At 55.6% G+C, this 22485-nt stretch overlaps 1 protein-coding gene across 3 annotated transcripts in view; it reads right to left on the bottom strand.

Moving 5' to 3' along the window:
* Positions 1-2554: 2554 nt before the first annotated feature.
* The window catches only part of LMF1 (lipase maturation factor 1), a 115606-nt gene continuing 95675 nt past the window's right edge, over positions 2555-22485 (bottom strand). For 2 of the 3 annotated variants that reach the window (XM_084881217.1, XM_084881218.1), the window contains 5 exons: positions 14467-14650; positions 13945-14098; positions 13464-13647; positions 12155-12267; positions 11478-11676 (listed from right to left, as the gene is read on the bottom strand). In XM_084881217.1, the coding sequence (XP_084737343.1) occupies positions 11496-11676; positions 12155-12267; positions 13464-13647; positions 13945-14098; positions 14467-14650 (816 nt within the window). In that variant the 3' untranslated portion in view covers positions 11478-11495. Of the gene's footprint in view, positions 11677-12154; positions 12268-13463; positions 13648-13944; positions 14099-14466; positions 14651-22485 lie in introns of all 3 variants that reach the window. The other variant, XM_084881219.1, reaches the window with a different exon arrangement.

The raw sequence follows: 22485 nt of genomic DNA, 5'->3' as shown, positions 1-22485 counted from the left end.
CTGACAGGTGACGGGCCAGCTGTCCTCGGCCCGGGGTGGGGTGGCGTCCCTCTCGCTGCTTAACCCTCGCCTGCCAGGCTCGCCCGGACGGAGGGCAGCTGCGTGCCAGCTCCTTGGCCCGCCCCCCCCCCTCCCCCAGCCTGCCTGGGAAGACAAGTTCCATTTACATCCTATTCCCTGGGGACCTGAGTGGAGACCCTGGCCCCCAAAAGGAGTATTCCACTGAGCCCAGGACCCTTGTATCTCCCTTTGGCCCGGGCAGAGGGGGTGCCCAGGGTCCGAGTGGCCCAGATCTGTCTTGTGGCAGCGCTGTCCCCTTGGCCTGTAGGCAAGGCAGGGCTGGGGAGAGCTGATGCGGGAAGCTGGGTCCCTCCAACACCCCTTTACCAGCTCTGGGACGTGAGGCGGGAATAGAAACCGCTGTCTCAGGGGCGGCAGCTGGTGGAGCTGCGGAGTTGCTGCCTCCCCCCGGAGGCCCTCCAGGCTTTGCCGCTATTTGGCCCCAGCTCTCAAGGGGGGTCCCCTTAGTAACTGTGTCCCACCACCGGGACCCTGACACCAGCAAATGTGGGACGAGCTGATGGGCTGCTGCCGTGGGCCTTGGGCTCCTGCCTGGGCTCACTGCTGTCACCGCTGCCGGCGGGCCAGTCAGCGCAGCTCCAGTGGCCAGGGGCTCCCTGCAGCCAGATGGTGTCATCCTGGTGCCGTCTTGGCTCCTGGGAGGGCCTGGTGGACACAGCGCGGCCAGGAGTCCTTGGAGAGAACGCGAGGACAGGTCCCCAAGAGGAGGGGGCAGGTGCCAGGCAGGCTGAGGGCGCCCTCCCTCTGGGAGGCCTGTGGGAGAATTTAATGACGTCCTCTCTCTGGACCTGCCCTTCGTTGGTGGTTCTGAGAGCAGCATCCTGCCGTCCGTGAGCACAGGACCAGGGCAGGGAGGTGCTGGGGGCCTGGGGCCCGCTCCTCCCCAGGGAGAGGCTGGTCCCTTGGGCCGTCAGTGTCACCCTCCTCCAGGGACTTTTCACTGTTGATCCTCGTGCAGTGAGGACAGCGCGCCCTGGGCAGGCACCTCGGGACCCGGTGGCTCTGGCTGGGCGGGAAGGGCTCGAAGGGGGAGCCAGGACTCCCAGGGCCACGTGAGCATCAAGGGTCCAGACTGTTTGGGGTGCTGTGTGGGCTGAGGGGGTCCTGCTGCCTTGCACTCCTGATCCTCTCAGGTGGGGCCACTGCTCCAGGAGGTGCCCCGCCCCCTGCCCCCTACACAGCCTGCACAGCCAGAACCGGCAGGCGAGGCTCCCTGAGTCCGGAGTGGCTGCCTGCCCTCCTGGGGGTGAGTGGCCGGGGCCAGGACACGGGGAGCTGAGGAAGCAGAAAGGCAGCCTCACTGGAGGCCGGAGGCTGAGACGAGGTGTCTCCAGGCCTCGGGGGGCGGGCCTCTGCCTCCCAGCTCCCGGCGGCTCTGCATCTCCTGGGCGGTGGCTGTATCCCCCATCTCTGCCTGTGGTCACATGGCTTTTCCCGTGCCTCTGTGTCTCCTCTTATAAGGACATTGGACGTGGGTCCCACCCTTTTCCAGCATGACCTCCAAAGGTCACATGCTGAGGTTCAGGTGGATGGGAATTGGGGGACACTATTCAACCCACTACAGTTGACCCACAGGCCCTTCTGGGGGGCTGGTGCTCTATGAGGGGACGGAGGCAGCAGGAAGCTCCAGGCCCCAGTGACGCCGGCCCAGGGAAGGGCAGTGGAAGGAGGGCCTGTGAGCTGAGACCCAGGGGATGGGGAGCCATCCTGTCAGGGGTGGTTAGTGTGGGGAGGGCTCTGCACGGGTGGCCTGACTTGATTGACAAGAACCACCCGTCCTCCCCAGGGGAGCTGGCCTGGGACCGGTTGGGGGAGGATCGGGACCCCTGGGGGCTGTGCAGCCAGCCAGGAGGGACAGCAGTGAGGGGCTCTGAGTGAGGGTGGGGTGTGGGTATTGGCTGGGCTCGTCCCCTCAGGCCTGTGCATGAGCTCTGAACACGGTGTCCACTTCCGCTTGGCGGCTCAGGGGAAGGGCACGGTGGGTGCGGTGCCCATGACCTCAGACAGACGGAGGGATGGAGCCCAGCCTGGCGGCTTGCTCAGCGCTAGCCCTGCAGCTGCGCAGCGGCCACAATGGACTGAGGGGCATTGATGGGGACACAGTTGGTCCCTGATAACTTGCTAATAGCGCTTCATATTTTTTTTTTTCTTCGTTTAGAAGAATTGTGTGTGAAAACCGAGTGGGGAGATGAGGCCACTTGATGAAGAGCCTGGAGCCCACCCCTTAAAGGAACAAGGCGCGTTTTCCCCCCATTTTTTTCATGTGGCTCAGACAGCTGGCTCCTTAAATATTAATCAGGAGTTATTGAGATGCAAATGTGTGCCCACCACTGAAAGCCTGCAGCTGCGGGGCTGGCGCTGAATGCCCTCGGCCCAGGTGCAGGGCCTGGCCAGAGCCAGCGCAAGGAGGAGGTGACTTGTGGCCGACCCTCCCTGAGGACAAATGGAGTTGGTTTACACCCTTGACTGGAGACAAGGGGAGGGGAGAGGCATCGCCTTGTCTTATTGACTTTGCCTGGAAAATAAGGTGACCTGACAGGTGGACATGGGGTGAGGGGCCTCCGCTCCTCTGAGGGAGGCTTTGAGAAGTGAGGACACGTTGCTGGGTTCCAACGACTTCAGAAGCTACACTCACAGGAGCAGCAACGCCAGCCTGAGCAGAGGCCCGGGGGTTCCCATTCCTGCCCGGGGCCCCGTCTGGGCCCCAGCAGGTCAGACTTAGAAACTTAGGGAACAGAAAACATTTCCAAAGAGTGAACAGGGAGGGAGGGGAGGGGTTGCAATAACCAGGGACGTGCAGTCAAAACACAAAATAAGTTGGACGAAATCTGGGTCATGTCTGGGGTTTCAGTGCACCCAGATCTGCTTACACTTTCCTACACATGCCTGTGCAGACAGACCCAGCCCAAGGCTCTCCGTAATAAACACATCGGAAAGGAAGTAGGATCTAACATTCGACAATGAAACAGATTTTCCTGCTTAAAAACGTTTTCGCTGTGAATCGGAACACATACAGACAAGTCCACCCCACGTGTGAGCTCAGGAAATGTCCACAATCTGGATGTCCGCGCGACCACCACCAGCTCAAGAACTCGGACCTCGTGGCCCCTTATGTGTCCCGGGCAGAAGCACGCCCCTGGTCTTGGCGCGGTCTGGTCCGTATGCCTGTGGGTGCGGAGTGACATCCTGTGGCACGCGCGTCCTCCTGCCGATGATTTGGTTTCTATTGCGTCTCACCTTCTGCGCAGCGGCACGCCCGGGACATTCACCCTGTGTCCCCCGTATGGATTCTCTGGGCTGTGAGACATTCCATCGGGGAAGCACACGAACGTCATTTGATCATTTGTCCATCCTCCTCTTGATGGACTTCGGGTTGTTTGCTGCTTTTGTCTTGAACGGGCTGCTGTGAACGTTAGCACATGCCTCCTGGGGACATCTGTCCCTGCGTGTCTGCACCCCCCAGAGATGGGCTGCTGGGTCCTGGGCATGTACCTACAGTTCGGTAATGCTGCCAACTCCGATGCCGACCAGCACTCCCACGGCCCTCCTCAGCGTTAGCACTGGCATTGCGTTTTACTTTTTCCAGCCTGGAGTAATGGTATTTCAGTGTTTTTTCTTTGTTTTCAAAATCAGCTCAACAAAGGTGTAAGTGGTGGTGTGCTGGCGCTGGCTTGTTCCACTGCACAAGATCCAGCCATCCACATCCTTCTGGCTCTGTGTTGAGCGGTGACACTGTGGGGGTACTTCCATCACAGACATTAAGCCCACACTGCAAGTCAGGGCTTTAGCCAGAGTCAGTTATAATACACATAAAGTAAAATGTGATCAGCTTGGTGGTTTTTGACAAATGTGTACACCTATGTATTTACCACACAAGAGAGATACAGAACATTTCCAGCCCCTCCCCCGATGTCCCCTTGTTCTAGGTCCCAGTCAGTTCCTCCCCAGCCCCAGGTAACCAAGGGCCGGTTTTCTGTCACTGTAGTTGAGACTGTTTCCCTCCTAGAGTTCTGTATAAATGGAATCATATGCTATGTATTATTCTGTCTCTGGATTCATTAGCTAAGCATGTTTTAGAGGTTTACACATGTTGCTATGTGTCAATTAACTTGATCTCTCTTTTTTTTAATTGTTTAAAGCAGCAGTCATCAACTGGTGGTCCGTGGACCACTGGTGGTCCATGTTGGCGACGGCTGGTTTAAAGTATTACGCACATATGTCTCATTTTCCCTGATTGACACCCCCCCTCCACCCAATTTGATCTCTTTATTGCTAAGGATAATTTGTTGTGTGGACACAACACAGTGGGATCATCCACTCCCCTGCTGATGGACTCCTGGACAGTTCTGTGTTTTGGCTCTTATGAATAAATCTGCTAGTACCATTGCTTACAGGTCTCTTTGCTTTCATTTCTCTTGGGTAGATACGAAGGAGAAATGGCTGGGTTGAATGGTAGCACATGCTTAATGTTTTCAGAAATGCCAAGTTGCTTTCCAGTGTTGTACTTTGTTATATTATGATCAGTAGTGAACAAGGTTTCCTCTTTCATTTTCTGAAAGTTTATATAGCACGATATAATTTCTTAATTAAATGTTGGCTAGAACTCACCAATCCAGTCATCTTGGCCTGAAATTTTCTTTGTGAGATTTTAAATTATGAATTCAGTTTCCTAAATTGTTACAGGGCTAGTTGGGCTTTCTCTCTCTTCATGAGTCAGTTTTAGTAATTTGTATCTTTCATGGAGTTTTATTTCCATGTCTAGGATGTAAAATCTATTAGAATTGCTGTTCACAATAGTCTCTATCCTTTCAGTGTTGATAGGATCTGTAGTGATGGCCCCTCTTCTCTTCTCAATATTGGTAATTTGTGTTTTCTCTTCTTTTGCTTAATCATTGTAGCTGGAGGTTTACCCATTTTATTGATATTTAACTTCCCCCCTCCCCCCAGATTGAGTTTCATTTTGTTCTCTGATGTTTTAGCCCTGAAAGGGTTCTAGTTTTATGCAAAGGCCTTTGGACTCAGTGCGAGTACATCAATCACAGAAATTTAAAAAACATACTACAAATCAGGGGTTTATCCAGAGTCATAAGGATAAAGTACTTCTTCCCTTCAGCTTGGGATGCACCATTCTGGTTTTAAGCTTCTCTTCTTTTATTGCACCCAGATTATTCCTTCTTCTTCTTCTTTTTTTTTGTTGTTGTTATTCTTCCCTTTTGTTTTTCTTGAAGTTGACATTAACATAAAATTAAGCATTTGAGAAGTGAATAATCAGCAGCATTTAGTACATCAGTGTTGTATAACCAGCACCTCCATCTAGTTCCAAAGTATTTCATGCCCTCCAAAGGAAACCCTGTGCATCGGCAGTTACTCCTCATTCTTATCTCCCCCAGCCTCTGGCAATCACTCATCTTTCCATCCTTATGGATGTACCTATTCTGGGTATTTTGTGGAACCATATAATAGGCAACCTTCCATGTCTGGCTTCTTTTACTGAACATAGTTTTCAAGGTTTACCCACATTGTAGCATGTGTCAATGTTTTATTCCTTTTTGTGGCTGAATAATATTCCATTGCATGGATAGATCACATTCTGTTTATCCATTCACCTATTGGTGGATATTTGGGTTGTTTTGAGTATTACGAATAATGCTGTTGTGAACAAGTATCTCCTCGAGTTCCTATTTTCAATTTTTTGGACGTATACCCAGAAATATTGATGAATCATATGGTAATTCTATGTTTAACTCTCCATTTCCCACAGTGGCTATACCATTTTACATTACCACACACAATGGACAAAGGTTCCAGTTTCTCCACATCTTCGCCAGCACTTGTTATTCTCTATTTAAAAAATGAAAGCAATCCTGTTGGGTGTGAAGTGGTATCTCATTGTGGTTTTCATGTGCATTCCCCTAATGACTGAGAATGCTGAGCATCTTTTCATGTACTTGTTGGCCATTTGTATGTATTCTTTGGAGAAATGTCTATTCAAGCTCTTTTAAATTGGGGTGTTTGTCTTTTTGTTGCTTCATTGTAAGAATTCCTTATATATTGTGAATACTAGACTCTTATAAGCTATATGACTTGCAAATATTTTCTCCCATTCTGTTGGTTGTCCTTTCTTCATAACATTCTTAGATGCACTAACGTTTTAAATTTTGATGAAGTCTAATTTTTCTTTTGTTTCTCCTGCCTTTGGCATCACATTTAAGAATCCATTGCCAAATCCAAGGTCATTAAGATTTACTTATTTCCTTCAAGAGTTTTAATAGTGTTAGTTCTTATGTTTGGGTCTTTCATCCACTTGAGTTAATTTTTGAATATTGTGTGAGGTAAGGGTTCAACTTCATTCTTTAGTGTTTAGATCCTTCCCCCTCCCCTTCCCCAGCACCATGTGTTGAAAAGACTCCTTTCCCCATTGAATCATCTTGGTACTCTTGTCAGAAATAATTTGAGCAAATGTGTGAGGGTTTATTTCTAGGTTTTCCATTTTTTCCATTGGTCTATATCTGTGGTCGGCAAACTGCGGCTTGTGAGCCACATGCAGCTCTTTGGCACCTTGAGTGTGGCTCTTGAAGTGGCGTTGGAAGTTTGTTTAAAAAATTTGGCTCTCAAAAGAAATTTCAATTGTTGTACTGTTGATATTTGGCTCTGTTGACTAATGAGTTTGCCGACCACTGGTCTATATGTCTGTTCTTATGCCAGTAGCACAGTTTTGATTACTGTAGCTTTGTACCAAGTTTTGAAATCAGGAAGTGTTAGTCCTTCAACCCCCCCCCACCCAAGATTATTTTCATTATTTGGGGCCCTTGCAATCCCATATGAACTTGAAGACTGTCTGTTTCTATTTCTTCAAAAACAGCCATTGGAATTTTGATAGTTTCATTCACTTTGTAGACCACTTTGGGTAGTGTCATCTGAACAGTATTAACTCATCCAACACATGAACACAGATGCCTCTCCATTTATTTAGATCATTTTTAACTTCTTTTGCAATGTCTTGTAGTTTTTAAGAGTACAGTCTTTCACCTCCTTGGTTAGATTTATTCCTAGGTATTTTATTCTTTTGGATGCTATTGTGAGTGAAATTGTTTCTTTTTGTGATTGTTCATTGCTGGAATATAGAAACACATCTGACTTTTGTGCGTTGATCTTGTACTTTTCAACTTTGCTGAATTAGTTTATTAACTAATGTGTTTTTGTGGATCACTGGAACTTTCTCTGGTCATTCACTACATAATGATGGACCAAATGTATGACGGTGGTCCCAAGTTTATAATGGAGACAAAAAATTCCTATCACCTGGATGTCATGTGTGACATCATACTGTTTGTGGTGATGACAGGCATATAAAAGTATGGCAAAAACAATTATGTTAGGTACATAATACTTGGTAATAATGACTATGTTCCTGGTTTATATACTTACTATAATATATATTTTATCATTAGAGTCTATTCTTTTGACATAAAACAATAAGTTGGCTGGCCCTAGCTGGTTTGGCTCAGTGAATAGAGCGTCAGCCTATGGATTAAAGGGTCCAGGGTTTGATTCCAGTCAAGGTCCCTTACTTTGGTGGCAGGCTCCTCCCTGGCCCAGGTCCTGGTCAGGGCTCATGCAGGAGGCATCCAATTGATGTGTTTCTCTCACATCGATATTTCTGTCTTTCCCTCTCTCTTACACACACACACACACACACAACGTTGGCTGGAAAACAGTATACCTCATACACTTTGTCAGCCTCTCGAGTGCATCATTTTGTCCTGAGCTTGACTTAATCTCTGGTTACTTTGTATAGTAACATGCTATGCAGGTTCATAGCCTAGGAGCAACAGGTATGTATTAGGCTATGCCATCTAGGTTTGTGTAAGGGTACTCTAAGATGTAACAACAAAATCCATGACTGTACATAGGATCATGTCATGTGATTAATTTCACTCCTGGTGAATGGCAGTGGGCATCTTTGTCTTGGTCCTGTTCTTTTTCACCATTATGATGTTAGCTGCGGATTTTTCATAAATGCCTTTTTGTTAAGGAGTCCCCTTCTACTCCTAGTTTTATGTGTGATTTTTATCATGAAAGCATGTTGGATTTTGTCAAATGCTTTCTGCATCAATTGAGATGGTCATGTGGCTTCCCCCACTCTGTATTCTGTTAACGTGGTGTCTTGTGTCAATTGATTTTATGTTGAACACTCTGACATTCCTCGGATAGTTCCCACTTGGTCATGGTGTATGACCTTAATATGTTGTTAGATTTGTTTTGCTAGTTCTTTTGTTGAGAATATTTGCATCTATAGTCTCAAAGGATATTGGTATCTGTCTATCAGGGTAACGCAGGCCTCACAGGATGAGTTATGTGTTCCCTCCTAAGTCTGTGGAGGAGCTTGAGGATAAATTCTTGGTAGAACTCAGTAATGAAACCTCAGGCCCAGTATTTTTCTCTGTTGGGAGGTTTTTGGATTATCGATTCAAGCTCATTACTCCTTACAGATCCATTCAAAATTTCTGCTTCTTTCGGAGTCACTTTTAGTAGTTTGTGTGTGTCTAGGAATTTGTCCATCTCATCTAAGTTATCTAATTTGTTGGCACATATTTGTTCATAGTACTGTTTTCATTTCTGTAAGGTCGGTAGTAATGCCCTCACTTTTAAAAATGTTATCTGCATCTTCTTTTATCAATCAAGTTAAAGACGTGCCAATTTTGTTGATCATGTTAGCAGTTTTGAAGTTGGTTGGCTGATATATTGAGTTCCACCTTACCTAGTGGCACTGGAACTGAATCCCTGAGGACGAATGTCTCACCTGAGCAAGGTTGAGGGGAGCACATGCTTGGCCTAAGCAGGAGCCAAAAAATGCACTTTATCACCTTTAAGTGAGTGAAAAACCATCTCAGCAAATGTGACACCAAGAGCCCCTTTGGCTTGGTAAAGGCTCAAACACACCCTGCCTCATGTGCCATGGAGCTGTGCCCTGTGCCCCTCATCTGGTTGCTAGAGCAGGAGGGGAGGCAGGGTGTGAGTCCTCCCTGCGCAGGCTGCTGGCTAAGCCTGCTGCTCTGGGTGGGGCTAACGGCCAGCCCAGGGGGCCATCGGACACAGCACTGTCTGATGGGTGATGCCTTGGTGTCTAGAGTCCCGTCTCACGTCCCGGGAGAGGCAGTGGCACAGGTGGTCCTCCCTATCTGGTGGGGCAGCGATCTCACCTACAGGCCCCTCTACCTAGGTGTTTTCAGAGGGGTGAGCGAAAGGGGAAGGATATGCCTCCATCCTCTCAGACTCAGCTGTCTGGAGGGAAGGGGGGGGGTGCTAACACCCCGGCCTCATGTCCCTGAACACTTGTCTCATCCCCCACCCCCACCCCCCCGTTCCTTTTGGGCTGACCAAGAAACAGTAGATCTGCATGAGAGAGGGCAGTGCCAGGTGGAGCAGATGTGAAGTGTTTGGGCCTTTTTCTGACAATAGATGGATGGCTTACCCAGAAGACCTGTGGTGCCACTGGCACTGGGGCAGCAGGTCCAGATCCCCACCAGCCTAGAGCGTGATCAGGAGCAGCTTGGGCTCCGGTGAGGGCAGGCCTGACCCATGGGCAGGTGTGCGGAAAGAAGAGGATGCAGATGTGGCTGGGGTAATGGGCAGTGACCCAGATTCATGCGCAGCAGGTGGGGCTGTGGGAGGGTTCTGAGTGGAGGAAGGGTCTAGCGGACTCCCTCTGATGGCAGTGGCCGTAGGCCAGGCTCCAAAGGCTGGACAGACGTGGGTGGTGGGGGGCACCGTGCCTCTGGGAGGAGGAGAGGCTGTGGGAGAAACAGGTCTGGTGGGTCCTCCTGGGTCAGAACCGGCCACTGCGCCCTCACAACCTGGACCTGGAGTCACCTGTGATGTGTCCTGTCCCAGGATGGGGACAGGGCTGCCTGGTTCCTGAGGGCCTGAGCCAAGGGGCCTCCTATGACACTTGGTCATTGGCTCCATCCCTGCCCCCACCTAAACATCCCCTCCTGTGTGTGTCTTAGGGGGTTCTGGAGGCTTGGGGGCATGGCTGGATGGGGGCCCAGAGGAGTCCATAGTCAGCAGTGCGGGGTCCTAGGGCTCCCTTGTCCAGCCCCGGTGGTAACAAGGCTGGGGGGAGGGGTGAACCACCATGGCCCCTGGCAGGGAGGCCTCTGAGGTCGGGTAGGGAGTGTGCAGAACCACCGGAGCCGAGGTACAGGGTCTCTTCAGGCCCCCTGGTGCCCCCACCCATTGGCAGAGCCCCCAGGACGACCCCCCAGGAAGGGCTGCCGGGCTGCGGCTGGCGCTTGGCTGCCGCGGGCAGACTTGCTGGCTCCAGGCTCCCCGTCTGAGGCCCTGTCTGTCCGCTCAGACACAGGGCGCCTGTTCCCTGTGAGCAGGAACACGGCCTCTCTGTTGGCACCTGGGCCGGCCCCCCAGGCGGCAGGGAGGCCGCTCCACACAGACCTGTGCTTGTACCACCTCAGCCAGCCTCTTGGCCGGCACCACCTCTCCGGCTCTCCGCAGGATGGCCAGGCTGGTGGGTGGGGGTGGGTGGGAGGAAGGGGAGGAGGGAGGGCTGCCAGCACCCCTGGCCCCTGTCCCCTGGCTGAGCGGGGCTGGGGCGGCACCACTGGGTGCCAGCTTATTTGTCTGGCAGGACCCTACCCTGTTCACTCACAACTCACGTCAGGCAGCAAAGATTCTGGGCTGCACCCAGTTCTCACTGCCACGGAGCCCCTGGATTGCCAAGCAAAACATAATTAGTCCACTTTAACTTCTGACAACCGGGCCTCAGAACCGCTCCGTGGGGACCCTGCCGCCCCAGCACCCAGGCTGGGCCTGCGGCTCTGCTGTCCCCTGCCCGCAGGTCAGCAGCAGGAGGCCATGGCGGGCTGCGGAGACGCGGTCACAGGGGACACGAGGATGCACTTCGCTCACTGGAGGGGGACAAAGGGCTCTGGACGCTGCCTCTGGGGAGGAAGCAGGGCCCAGACCAGCTGTGGGGGGGGGAGGGTTTGAGGAGGGGCGGGCATGAGGGGGGATTGGGGGGAAGGTGAGGGGCAGTGGAGGAGAGGCAGGGGGCGAGGACTCCTCACGCCACACCCGGTGCACACCAGGGGCTTGGCCTTCTGTAGACCAGCAGCCCAGGCGCCTAGGACCCTGAGGGAGCCTCCTGGCCCAGCCATGGCCAATGGGGGAACCGAGCTCCGGGTAGTGGGTGCCGGATCAGCCACAGCTCCCTTGGAACGCCCATGTCTGGGGCCTGTGACAAGGGAGATGACCAGGGGCTCCTGGGGACCCTCTGTGAGGGATGAGGAAAGCAGAGAGGCCGCCCACAGCCCCAGCGGACCCCAAGGCCACCCTGGCTTGCTCTCCTGGACATCTGGTGCAGGTGGGGTGCGGGGTGCTAACGTCTCCCCACTTTATTTCTCTGCCGGCGCTGGGAGCGGCCACTCCCGTGACCTGAAGTAGTCCTTCAGGTTCTGGAGGCTGAGAGGCGGGAAGTAGGGGCCGATCCTCTTCCGGATCCACCACTTGCCATCTGTGGCGTGCAGGCCCCCGGGGCGGCTGAACTTGTACCTGTAGTGCTCTCCCCGGACCCACCTGCAGGGAGAGGACTGTCAGCCCGCAGCTCCCCCAGAGCGGCAGCCTCCAGGGGCCCCAGGGCTCAGGGCCCAGGTTCGCACTCAGGAGGGGCTGTGTCTGTCCAGGCGCTCCTGGGTGTGAGAGGCTGCTCAGGGGGCCGGAGGGACCCCGAGGAGTCCCCATCACCACCAGGCCCTGGCCCAGGGGCCGTGTTTGGCCTCCAGGAAGGCTGAGTGCTGGGTGGCAGCTTCCAGAGCCACCAGGACGGAGGCTGGGACTGGCTATAGAGGGCCCACCCCCTTCCCAGAATCGGGTCCTTCCAGCAGGTGAGCGGTGCTAGGAAAGGGGTCACGGCCCGAGGGCTATGGATCTTTGCACCTGGCACACCCCAGGAGTGGGGCTTGGCCCCCAGAACACATTCTGCATTTGGGGGAGCAGCCAGGAGAGGCAGCTGAAGCCACTGTGGGTGGGGTCCCGTCTGGGAGAGGAGTCTTACCTGGGGGGGCCCCTGTCCGCAAAGGGGTTCAGGGCCAGCAGGGACAGCACCTCGGCGTCGTTGGCCAGGAGCCGGCCCGCCAGGTGGATGACCCACTCGTGCTGCTCGTAGGTCTGGGGGCAAGAAGAGAAGGGGGGCTTGGGCTGCGGCCGCTGGGTTGGCACTGGGTGCCCGCAGGACCAGGCCACCAGCCCGAGCCCTGTTGTGGGCAGGAACCCTCAGGGAGGGCACGCTCTCTGCTCCCTCCCGCCCTCCAGAGGGCCCTGCCCGGCCGGCCGGTCACTCCATCAGGCTGCTGTCCTGGTGTCTCACTGCCGTGTGGTCAGTGGCTGCTCGGGGGCCACACCCCATTGCTTTGGGTTAGGTCCCCCCAGAGGGGCTGCCAGCTTCTGTTATCACCCGTCAGCCCGATGAGTGTGAACTGTTCTTTCGTGTGCCGGGCCCCCGCCCCGTCCTGTCCTTGGGTAACTCGGATGCAGCAGGCACAGGGCCCAGCCAGCTCACCTCTGGGCTTTGCCACCTGGGAGCCCTGGGCTCTCAGGCAGGAGACGGAGCCCTCCTGAGGCTGTCACCTGGGAGATGGGTCAGCAGGAGATGTGGCCCCTCCGGCTCTCTGGCCTGAGCTAATGTCTGTCGTGACTTTTGTGGTGAAAAGGTGCTCTGAGAAGCTGGCCGTGGCGCCTGGTCCTTGTGCGAGGGCATCTGAGAGAGGCCCTGGGGACCCTGCCTGAGGGGCCCCATGTGCAGAGGCAGAGCCTGGCCTCTGACCCCCACACAGCCGGATGTGAGCCTGGGTGCCAGCTGCTCAGGGGGAAGACCCTGCCCCAGAAGGGTGGGAGCCGGGAGAGTGTCGTGTATGCTACGGCCGGGCCTCAGTCGCAGCCCCGATCTCAGGCGGCTGGCAGTGAGGTGAGCCCTGCCTCTCGGTCTGGGGCGGGAGTGGATGAAGCTGCTCCATAGCTGACGCCCCCACCAGGAATCCAGCCTGACCTCCATGTCCTCAGGGGCCCAGGTGGGTCGTGTGAGGCTGGTCAGAGTCGGGGCTGCATGGGCACCCAGGGCTGAGTGTGAGTGGCCTATGACACTGTTTCCGGCGGGGTCACATCACCCCACCCCACCCCACATCCGGCGGGGTCACATCACCCCACCTGCCCTCTGAGGGCCCAGCCTGCTGACACCTCCATTACAGCCTCAGACTCTACTGGAGGGCCCGTAGCCTTGGGGATGCTGGAGTGTCGGAGCCTGAGTCCACACTGAGCACGGGACATGGGGTTTGGGGAGATGGTGGAGCGGGAGAAGAGGGCCTTACCTGGAAGGCTGCGAACCACATGAGCCAGTCGAGGCGGTGGTGGTAGGGGGAGATGAGGCATGGCCGTCTCCTCAGGTCACCCGGCTTGCACTTGAACTCGTAGTCCTCCCACACAGCGTCCGGAGCGCTGGCGTTGGGGCTGGCCGTGCCCTGCAGGATGACTTCTGTTCGCTCCCTGGTGATGCTGTCGGGGAGACCAAGTCAGGGCGGGCTGGGCTCTGTGCAGTTGCAGGCGGTGGCTGCCTCTCCGCCCAGAGCAGACCAGGTGGGGCTGGAGCTGTGGCTGTGGACGGAGCAGGAGCAGGTGGGGGCTGGCCTCGGGGGAGGGAGAGCAGACCCCTCAACCCCACCCTGGCCAAGAGTGCCCACCTGGCTGGTCAGGGCCGGGCCTCCCTGGGGTCTCCATGTGGTGGATGGAGAGCAGAGACCACACCCAGGCCAGAGAGGCAGCCGAGACGGGACCCGCCGGCAATCACAGTACCTTCCAAAGGCTCCGTATGTGTTGACGATTCTGAGGGGGTTGAAGGAGGTGTTCATGACCTGCTTGGGGCTCAGCAAGTTAATGACCACAGGGATGCTGAGCCAGGCGAGCAGGACACCCAGGGCCAGGTTGGCCGCCTGCCGCACCATGCAGCCTGGGCTCGGAGAGAGAGGGGGGCAGTAGGTAAGCTTCCGCCCCCTGGGCCGGGGCCCCAACCACAGGGAGGAAATGAGGCTGTCCCATGCCCCGTCAGTGGGCCCTCCAGACCCTGGCCTCTGTCTGGCCCCTCTGAGCTCACGGCTGAGGGTGGTGCCACTGGCCCCGACTGGGAGTCTGCCCACAGCTCCCATCTCCCCCAGCCAAGGACACTTTCTGAGGCTGATGTGGAAACTGAGTCATGACAACTGCCCTTATGGGGTGGGCCTGGCTATCGCTCAGTAAGAATGGGCCAGCACTTCTGAGGACCAGCTATCCTGGGCCAGGAGTAAAAGCCTCTGTCCATGTCCCCAGGTGTCCACCCACCGTATGTCGGCGTAGGCCGGGCCTCCCGGGCTTCCTCCTCCTGCATCTTTAGGACTTGGTCCTTGAGGCTGCCAGGCCCGGAGGGAAATAAGAACCCCACGGTGGCGTCATCGAAGCAGGCGATGCTGGGCACGATGGTCAGCCAGTTCAGGAAGCTCAGGTTCCCGCTGACAATGAGGACCACCTGAGGGAAGGAGCAGTGTGAGCGAGACCGAGGACAGCTGCCTGCCCCAAACTCGGGGCTTGGTGTGCTTGTGCTGGTGGCAGCCTAGATGTCCCCTCCAGCGGCCTGTGTGTTCCACCTACTCCACCAGGACCCAGCCACTCACAAGAGTCCCGGCAACCCAGAGGTGCTGGGGTGGAGGGATTCTGGTTTCTTCCTGGAAGCACACGCGGGTGCCTGTGCTATTTCCCAGGAGACCAACATGGCAGGCGACCATGGTCCTGGCCCTGCTCCCCCCACAACAGGTTGCACACCTGGCCTCCCTAGACCTCTGGCCCAAGGATGACCAAGCCCCAAATGACCCTGAAGGCAGACTCTTCCCAGCGCCCTCTGTAGGAGTGAGGGCCCAGTCTGCTGACACCTCCATGCTGCCTCTGAAACTATTTGAGGCCACAGCCAAGGCTGCCCAGATTTCTGACCTCCAGAACTGCGCAGTCACACGTGTACTGTTTGATGCTGTGGTCTGCGTTTGGTGCAGTTGTTACGGTGATTATTAATCAACTAGAGGCCTGGTGCACGAAATTCATGCACGGGAATGTGTGTGTGTCCCTCAGTCCAGCCTGCACCCTCTCCAATCTGGGACCCATTGAGGGATGTCCAACTGCCTGTTTAGGCCTGATCTCACCTGTCTGCCTTCTGATTGCCCCTAACTGCTTCTGCCTGCCAGCCTGATCATCCCCTACCCACTCTCCTGACAGCCTGATAGATGCCTAACTGCTCCCCTGCCAGCCTGATTGCACCTAACTGCTCTCCCCTGCCAGCCTGGTCACCCTTAACTGCTCTCCCCTGCCAGCCTGGTCACCCTTAACTGCCCTCCCCTGCCAGCCTAGTTGCCCCCAACTGCTCTCCCCTGTAGGCCTGTCCCCCCCCCCCCGCCCCCCCACCCCAACTGCCCTTTCCCGCAGGCTTGATTGCCCTCAACTGCCCTCCCTTGCAGGCCTTGTCCCTCCCAACTGCCCTCCCCTGACGGGCATCTTGTGGCAACCATCTTGTGCCCACATGGGGGCAGCCATATTGTGTGTGGGAATGACAATCAATTTGCATATTATTCTTTTATTAGATAGGATAGAGGCCTAGTGCACGGGTGGGGGCTGGCTGGTTTGCCCTGAAGGGTGTCCATGATCAGGGTGGGGGTTCCCTTGGGGATTGGGGTGGCCTGGGAAAGGGGCCTGTGGTGGTTTGCAGGCCAGCCACGCCCACCAGGAACCAAAGAGGAGGCCCAGGTGTCTGGGATTTATTTATCTTATAATTGAAACTTTGTAGCCTTGAGCGGAGGCCAGGGTGGGGGAAACTTGACTTCCTCCATCGCCGGGGGCAACCCAAGCCTCCAGCTGGCTCCAGCTCTGTGGCTGTGGCCATCTTTGTTGGGATTTATTTATCTTCTATAATTGAAACTTCTATAATTGAGTGGAGGCCAGGGCAGGCCACGGTGGGGGAAGGTTGGCTCTCTCCATCGCCGGGGGCAATCCAAGCCTCTTGCTTGCTCAAGCTCCGTGGCTGTTTGGCTAGGTTAATTTGCATACTCACTCCTGATTGGCTGGTGGGCATTGCTAGTGAGTATAGCAGAGGTACGGTCAATTTGCATGTTTCTCTTTTATTAGATAGGATATAGGCCCAGGGTAGGGTCCTACAGCCTGGGCTCCTTTCCAGGGAGGGGCTCTGATGTCAGGACTGTGCCTGGGTCATGTGAGAGGTAGGTGGGGTTCACTGCTCTCCCTATCAAGGTTGGGGGAGATGGGGATGCATGTGCCTGGGCACCCTGGGATGGGTATAACAGGTTCTTAGGGGGCTGTGTGTTGAGCTACCTTTGGATATGGCTTAGATGAAGCCCAACTTCCTGTACTTTCTCAGTGACCACAGGAAAAGGGCCAGGGCTGGGCTGTCTGCTGGGCAGCTGTCTGAGAGGCTGGTCACTGCTCCTCCTCAGAGGCCTCGAGCTGCCCAGGTGCTTCTGATGCCAGGCCCGTGGTGACCCTGGATGGTGCAAGGTCCAGGAAACCCAAATATGCTCAGTGAGAAACTGGCATGTCCCCTAAATCCCACTGAAATGGTGACCAGGGAGGAGAGGCTGCTCTGTGTCCCAGACCCGCCGGGTTCATCTCTGGCATGGCACCAACTCAGTGACCCAGAGGCTTTCCGATCAGAACCACCCCCAAACGCCTGAGGCTTCTGTCCACGAACTAAGGCCATGAATGGATGAGGTACTGACAGCAAGGGGATTTCCCACGCCCAGCTGTCGCAGGGCCACATCCTGGAGCCGCCTGCCAGCCAGAACTCCCGGAAGTTCCTTCTCAAGGGCACTCCTGAAGAGAGCACCTTTGTGTGCCCTGTTGCTGGGTGGTTGGTAGCACAGAGTGTGAATGGTCTTCCCTTGAGGGGAGGCCTCAGGGCATCCCACACCCCTCAGAGGACATCTGCGGGTGTCTTCCTGTCCTGTGGCATCAGGTGCTCAAGTCTACATGAATATTTACGCAGAGGTGTTGACAAGTTTGGGGTCATGTGGCAGTCTGACGCCGAGCCCTGCCCTGGGCCTGTGACAGAAGCTGGCTGATCTTACCTGCTGTTTCCTGTTGGCAGCGACCTTGAGAGTCTCTGCCTGTGCTCGCTGGACTTCACATGTTCTCTGTGAAGTGCTTGTTCAAGTTTCTCCCCATTTAAAACATAAACAACTGGCCGAGGCCTTGGGTTTTGGGTGTCCTCTGTCCGATATGCCTATGTTGTGATGTTTCTGCCAGCTGGTGTGGCCTGCCCTTTTATTCTGGTTATGGTATCTTTGGAAGAGGTTGAAGTTTTACTTTTTTGTGAAGTCCAAGTTATCAATTTTTAAAAAAGTTTACAATTTGTGCTTTTGTGTCCCATCTAAGAAATCTTTGCCCCAAGGTTATAAAGATCTTCTAAAAGGTTTGCAAGTAGAGCTCTGGCCTATAAAAAAACTACCTCACCCGAGGATATGTTTGATTTGAGAGAGAGGAAGGGAGAGAGAACATCGCCTGGTTGTCTCCGCACAGGCCCCGGCCAGGACTTGAACACACAACCTTTCAGTGCACGAGAACATGCCAACCAATGGAGCCACCCGGCCAGGCTGGAACTCTGATCCATTTGTTAGTTTTCCACATGTGGTGTGAGTTGAAGTTCAGAACTCTCCTCTCCTTGTGGAAACTCAGTATGATTCAACCCCACCAGCTCCCTTGCAGGCCCAGGAACCAGCCCAGGAGGAGAGAGAGGATGAGGGCGAGCCGCGGCCAGGCCTACAGCGCGAGTCCCAAGTCCTAGGAAGAGCAGGAAGGTGGCCACGCCTTCCAGGAGGCGCAGGGAAAGGGAGCAACCAGGACGGATCAGGAGTCCAGGGTGACTGGGCAAAGGAGGGGGCAGAGCCAGGGGTGCTGGGAGGTGAGGGGGGTGGACCGTCCACGGTGGACACAGAATGCCTGCAGGGAGATGAGCTGCCCTGGCCTCAGAAAAGAGGAAACAAGAGCCTGGAGCTGGAGGAGCAGCCCCCGGAGGCCAGCAACACACACGAAACAAAGGACAGACTGGAGCGGAACTAAACAAGAGCACAGGCATGGGTCACGTGAGGGAAGTGGCCAGAAGGACACACTTCAGAAGGGGCTTTGCGAAAAAGATGAAACAAGAACAAATAAACAGGGAATTTCATGAAATTCAACGTGTAAAAATCCTCATACCTACACAAGTGAACACATTTTGAAAGAAACAAGACGGTAACAAGCCAACAGTCACTAAGCAGACAGACACCGCCTCCCACCAGGTGACGTGACAGGTGTGTATGAATCCCAGAGAGCAGACAGCGGGTCTGTGCTGTTACTGCGGAAAAGCGCGGAGAGGGAGCAGCACAGAAAGAGGGGAGGTGACGGGCGCGGGGGTGACGGCTGCCCACCTGCCCCAAGGGCACTCCTCCTCGGAGGGCAGCAGGGACTGTCATCTCTGTGTGGCCCAGCCCCAGTCGCCCTTCTCCACGGCCGATGCCCTGCCCCTCACTTTCTGCATGGTGCTGAAAGCTGGTCTTGATCCCAGCCGTCTGGAGGAGCACGAGGTCACAGACGACAGCCTAATGAGGGGCTGTGGAGGAGCCAGGCTTTCGATGGGTCTTGTCAGTTTTATGGATCATGATGGAGTTTTATGATGTGTGACACGAGACTGGATTCACAGCTCTCCCTGCATTAATCTGGAAAACTAGTTTTCCTGGCTCTGGGCCCCCCCACATTATTTCTTATTCTTCTCTGCCCATATTAACAAGCCCCATGCCAAAACACGGCCGCCCCTGTACCTGCCCGGGGCTGGCGAGCTTCTTCCTGTGTCTGTGGAGTGCCACAGGCTCCCGACAGCTTGGGCATTGGGCGCCTGTACTGTGGCTATTGCAGGAACCGTGCAGGTGGCAGGTGGGGTCATTGTCCATACCCCAGCCCCTCTTCCACCCCGGGGCAAGGTGTGGGGCTGGGACCGAGCCCTTCGGCCACTCCAGCGCCAGCCTCTTTCACATCCCCTTGTGGTTGGTCTAAGCCAGGGGTCCTCAAACTTTTTAAAGTGGGGGCCAGATCACGGTCCCTCAGAGAGCTGGAGGGCCGGACTATATGAACTACTAATTCCTACTGTAACACCTCGGCTGCGCTCACTGCCCAAAAAACCTGGCGGGCCGGATCAGACTCCTCTGTGGGCCGCATGTGGCCCGCGGGCCATAGTTTGAAGACCCCTGGTCTAAGCCAACCTCGCCCAGGATGGGAGAGCATCCCTCTCACTGTCCCTCCTCCTGTGAGTCTGACCTCGTTCTCATCCCCACAGACCTCTCCCAGCTGTGCTGGCGACCTGCAGGGACCATGTCACAGACGTTCCCCTCTCTGGCATTTTGGCTGCTCAGGAGCTGGTTGCCCTGCACTTTCTGGTAAATGCCTCACGCTGTCGGGCGTGGCTCAGTGGCTCAGTGGACAGCGTGGCTGCAGCACTGGAGTCCTGTCTCTGTGGCTCAGCCATGTGGCTAAGGCCACTGTGCCTTAGGACAGGACAGGACAGCCGCCACCCTGAGGGGCTGCTGTCTGGGGCACATGGTGAGAAAGCAGTGACGGTCCTTCCCTGCTCAGCTCATGGCTTAGATGGCTGCCGAAGCCAAGGAGCCCAGAGCATGGCTTCCCTTCCACTAGAAATGCTCCACAGCGAAGGTGCTGCAGGAGGGAGACGGAGGGCGGACAACCAGCTCCTGCCCTTGGTGCCCACAGGCCTCAGGAGGCCTGGTTCTAGAAGCTCCCCTCTGGTCCGGCCGGGACACTGTCCTCCTGTGCTGGGAGGGCGACGGGATACAGGCCTGGGGGGAAGCACCTCACACCCGCTCGGAGCAGGCCCTGCAGGAAGCTGAGGGATTCGGCAGCTGCCTGTCCTCACACTCTCCACCTGATAGCCCTCTTGCCCTGTGGTGCCCTGTCCTCTGCGGCAGCTGCCCTCTGGGCAAAGAGCCACACCCACCTCCACCCTGAGGGCTCGTCTGGGCCACCGGCAGACAGGGCCACCATGACCTGCAAGACTTAGCAGGGCGGCCGAAACCGGTTTGGCTCAGTGGTAGAGCGTCGGTCTGTGGACTGCAAGGTCCTGGGTTTGATTCTGGTCAAGGGCATGTACCTTGGTTGCGGGCACATCCTCAGTAGGGGGTGTGCAAGAGGCAGCTGGTCAATGTTTCTCTCTCATCGACGTTTCTAGCTCTCTATCTCTCTCCCTTCCTCTCTGTAAAAAATCAATAAAATAAAAAAAAAATAAAAAAAAAGACTTAGCAGGGTGGGCTGGTGGCTGACTGGGTGCTGACCTGCCCAGGGAGCCCACTGTGATGGGCCTGCTGGCCTGGTCCCCCAGCACATGCACTGAGGCCCAGTCATGGCTCCTCGGAGACCCAGAAGGCCTGGTGCAGGGAGAGGCATGCGGAGAAACACAGGCCAAAACCCCGCTAATATGGAAGTCCCCATTCAGTAAGGCGTTATTCAGCCACACCCGCTGTAACAGGGGGCACAGCGTAAGGACTGTAACAAGTGCACAGCAGATGGGACTGCTGAGGCCTGAGCCAGTGGTGGGAAAGCTGACTGGAGAAACGCCGCCTGAACGTGTGCAGAAATGGAAGAACCAATGAGGGAAACGATACAGGTCCAGCCAGGTCGCTGGCTTTGTGACCAGCTTTCCAGGAGAAGAATGATGTGAAGAGACAGAACCGAGACTCCCAACGCAGGAGCAGCCGGGCCTCGGGTACAGGACGGATCACAGGAGCGAGAGGCAGCCCTCAAAGTCGGGCAGTTTCTCGTTTCCATGGATGAATCAGAGTGAAAACAATACAAACATTTAGACTGAAACTATAAAAAATGAATAAAAAAGCAAAGAGGGAAACCATGGGAAAGGTAGTCCAAGTAGGGCCGAGCCTCTCGCCTGAAAATGGAGAACCAGGCCCTGAGCAGTGCTGGCGCGCTCTGGGCGAAGGACCGCCTTCTGTTCTAGGTCTGCCACATGGGGCTCCTGTGAGGGCACAGAGAGGGCCACTCGCCCACCTCTTGTGAACCACATCAGCTGGGCATGGCGGGCGGGGCAGGCACATCTGCGCAGTCATGGGGCTTCTTGGCAGCAACGGAATGTTTGGAAGGACAATCAGGACACAGCCTCCACGTCTGGCTCCCAGCTGAGGACTGAGCAACGTGGCTGTGCGGTCCCCCCCCCCGCCTCCCCGTCCCCCCGTCCCATGTCTAAACACCTACTGCGGGGGACAAGGACTGAGAGGACAGTCCCAGAGACAACCGCACCAGCGCCCTCTCCCGCTCCCCATCCTGCCTGCTTCCCTGAAGCCACTTGGGTCCCGCTCCCAGGCGTGCGGAGCAGAGCTGGTCAGAAAAGGACCCGGGTGCCCCCAAACCACACTGAGGCGCGGCAGCCGCGCACACCACCTCCACCCTCCTTCACCCCCAGAAGCAGGGCCCGGGTCCGCGCCATCCTAGTCTGCCTCCTGGCTCTGATCCACATTCCGGGGATGAGAGTGTTCAAGGTTAAAACTCCACCAGAGACTGCTCCAGGCCAGGAGGGAGGAAGTAGTACTGGAACCTCCACCGCCAACACAAACAACTGGATATGGAACAAAACAGATGAAGCAACTGTTGTGTGACATGTGGCTTCGGCCCTACAGGACTCTCGACTCGAGAGAGAAGGGAAACAAACAGACCTGTGGCGGCCCCAGTGTGGAGGCGGTTAGCAGGCTCACACACGGGGGAGCTCGGGAAGGCAGAGCGCGAAGGTGGGTAGGTCGAGGGCTGGAGCTCGCCACACAGCAGCAGCGTGCAGACAAGGAGCGGTAGGAATCAGTCTGAGTCCCCGTGTAGGAACAGCATGAGCCGACCACTGTGCTCACAGGCACACAGGAGCCGCCACAGGGCCAGGGAGGGCGCACCACCCGGAGGGCTGGCAGGTGCCCAGTGCACACAGGTGTGGAGGCTTGGAGCTCTGATGAACCCACGCGAGAGAGCTCGGGGGAAGCCAGCTATCGATGCAGCAGAGATCCCAGTGCCATCCTACAAGCAGGCGGACCGAGCCTGCAGTGAGGGCTGTTTCAGACCCACCCAGAGGATCTGAAGATGAGTGTCAAGATGACAAAACTGACTTGCAGGTAAATCAACTGCTTGTCAGGAGAGCATTCAACGCCACAACACAATAGCCAGTATCCAGTCAACAGTTAACAGACGGGCAAGTTAGTAGCAGCGTGGAAGCCACAGCTAGAGAAAAGGACAGGTTCATGAAACAGAATCAGAAACAGGAGACGATGTGGA

Source organism: Pipistrellus hanaki (assembly GCF_964339955.1).
Source record: "Pipistrellus hanaki genome assembly, chromosome: 4".
Classification (NCBI taxonomy): domain Eukaryota; kingdom Metazoa; phylum Chordata; class Mammalia; order Chiroptera; family Vespertilionidae; genus Pipistrellus; species Pipistrellus hanaki.
Note: the sequence above shows the minus strand (reverse complement) of the source record. Positions and strands in the feature narration are given on the sequence as shown.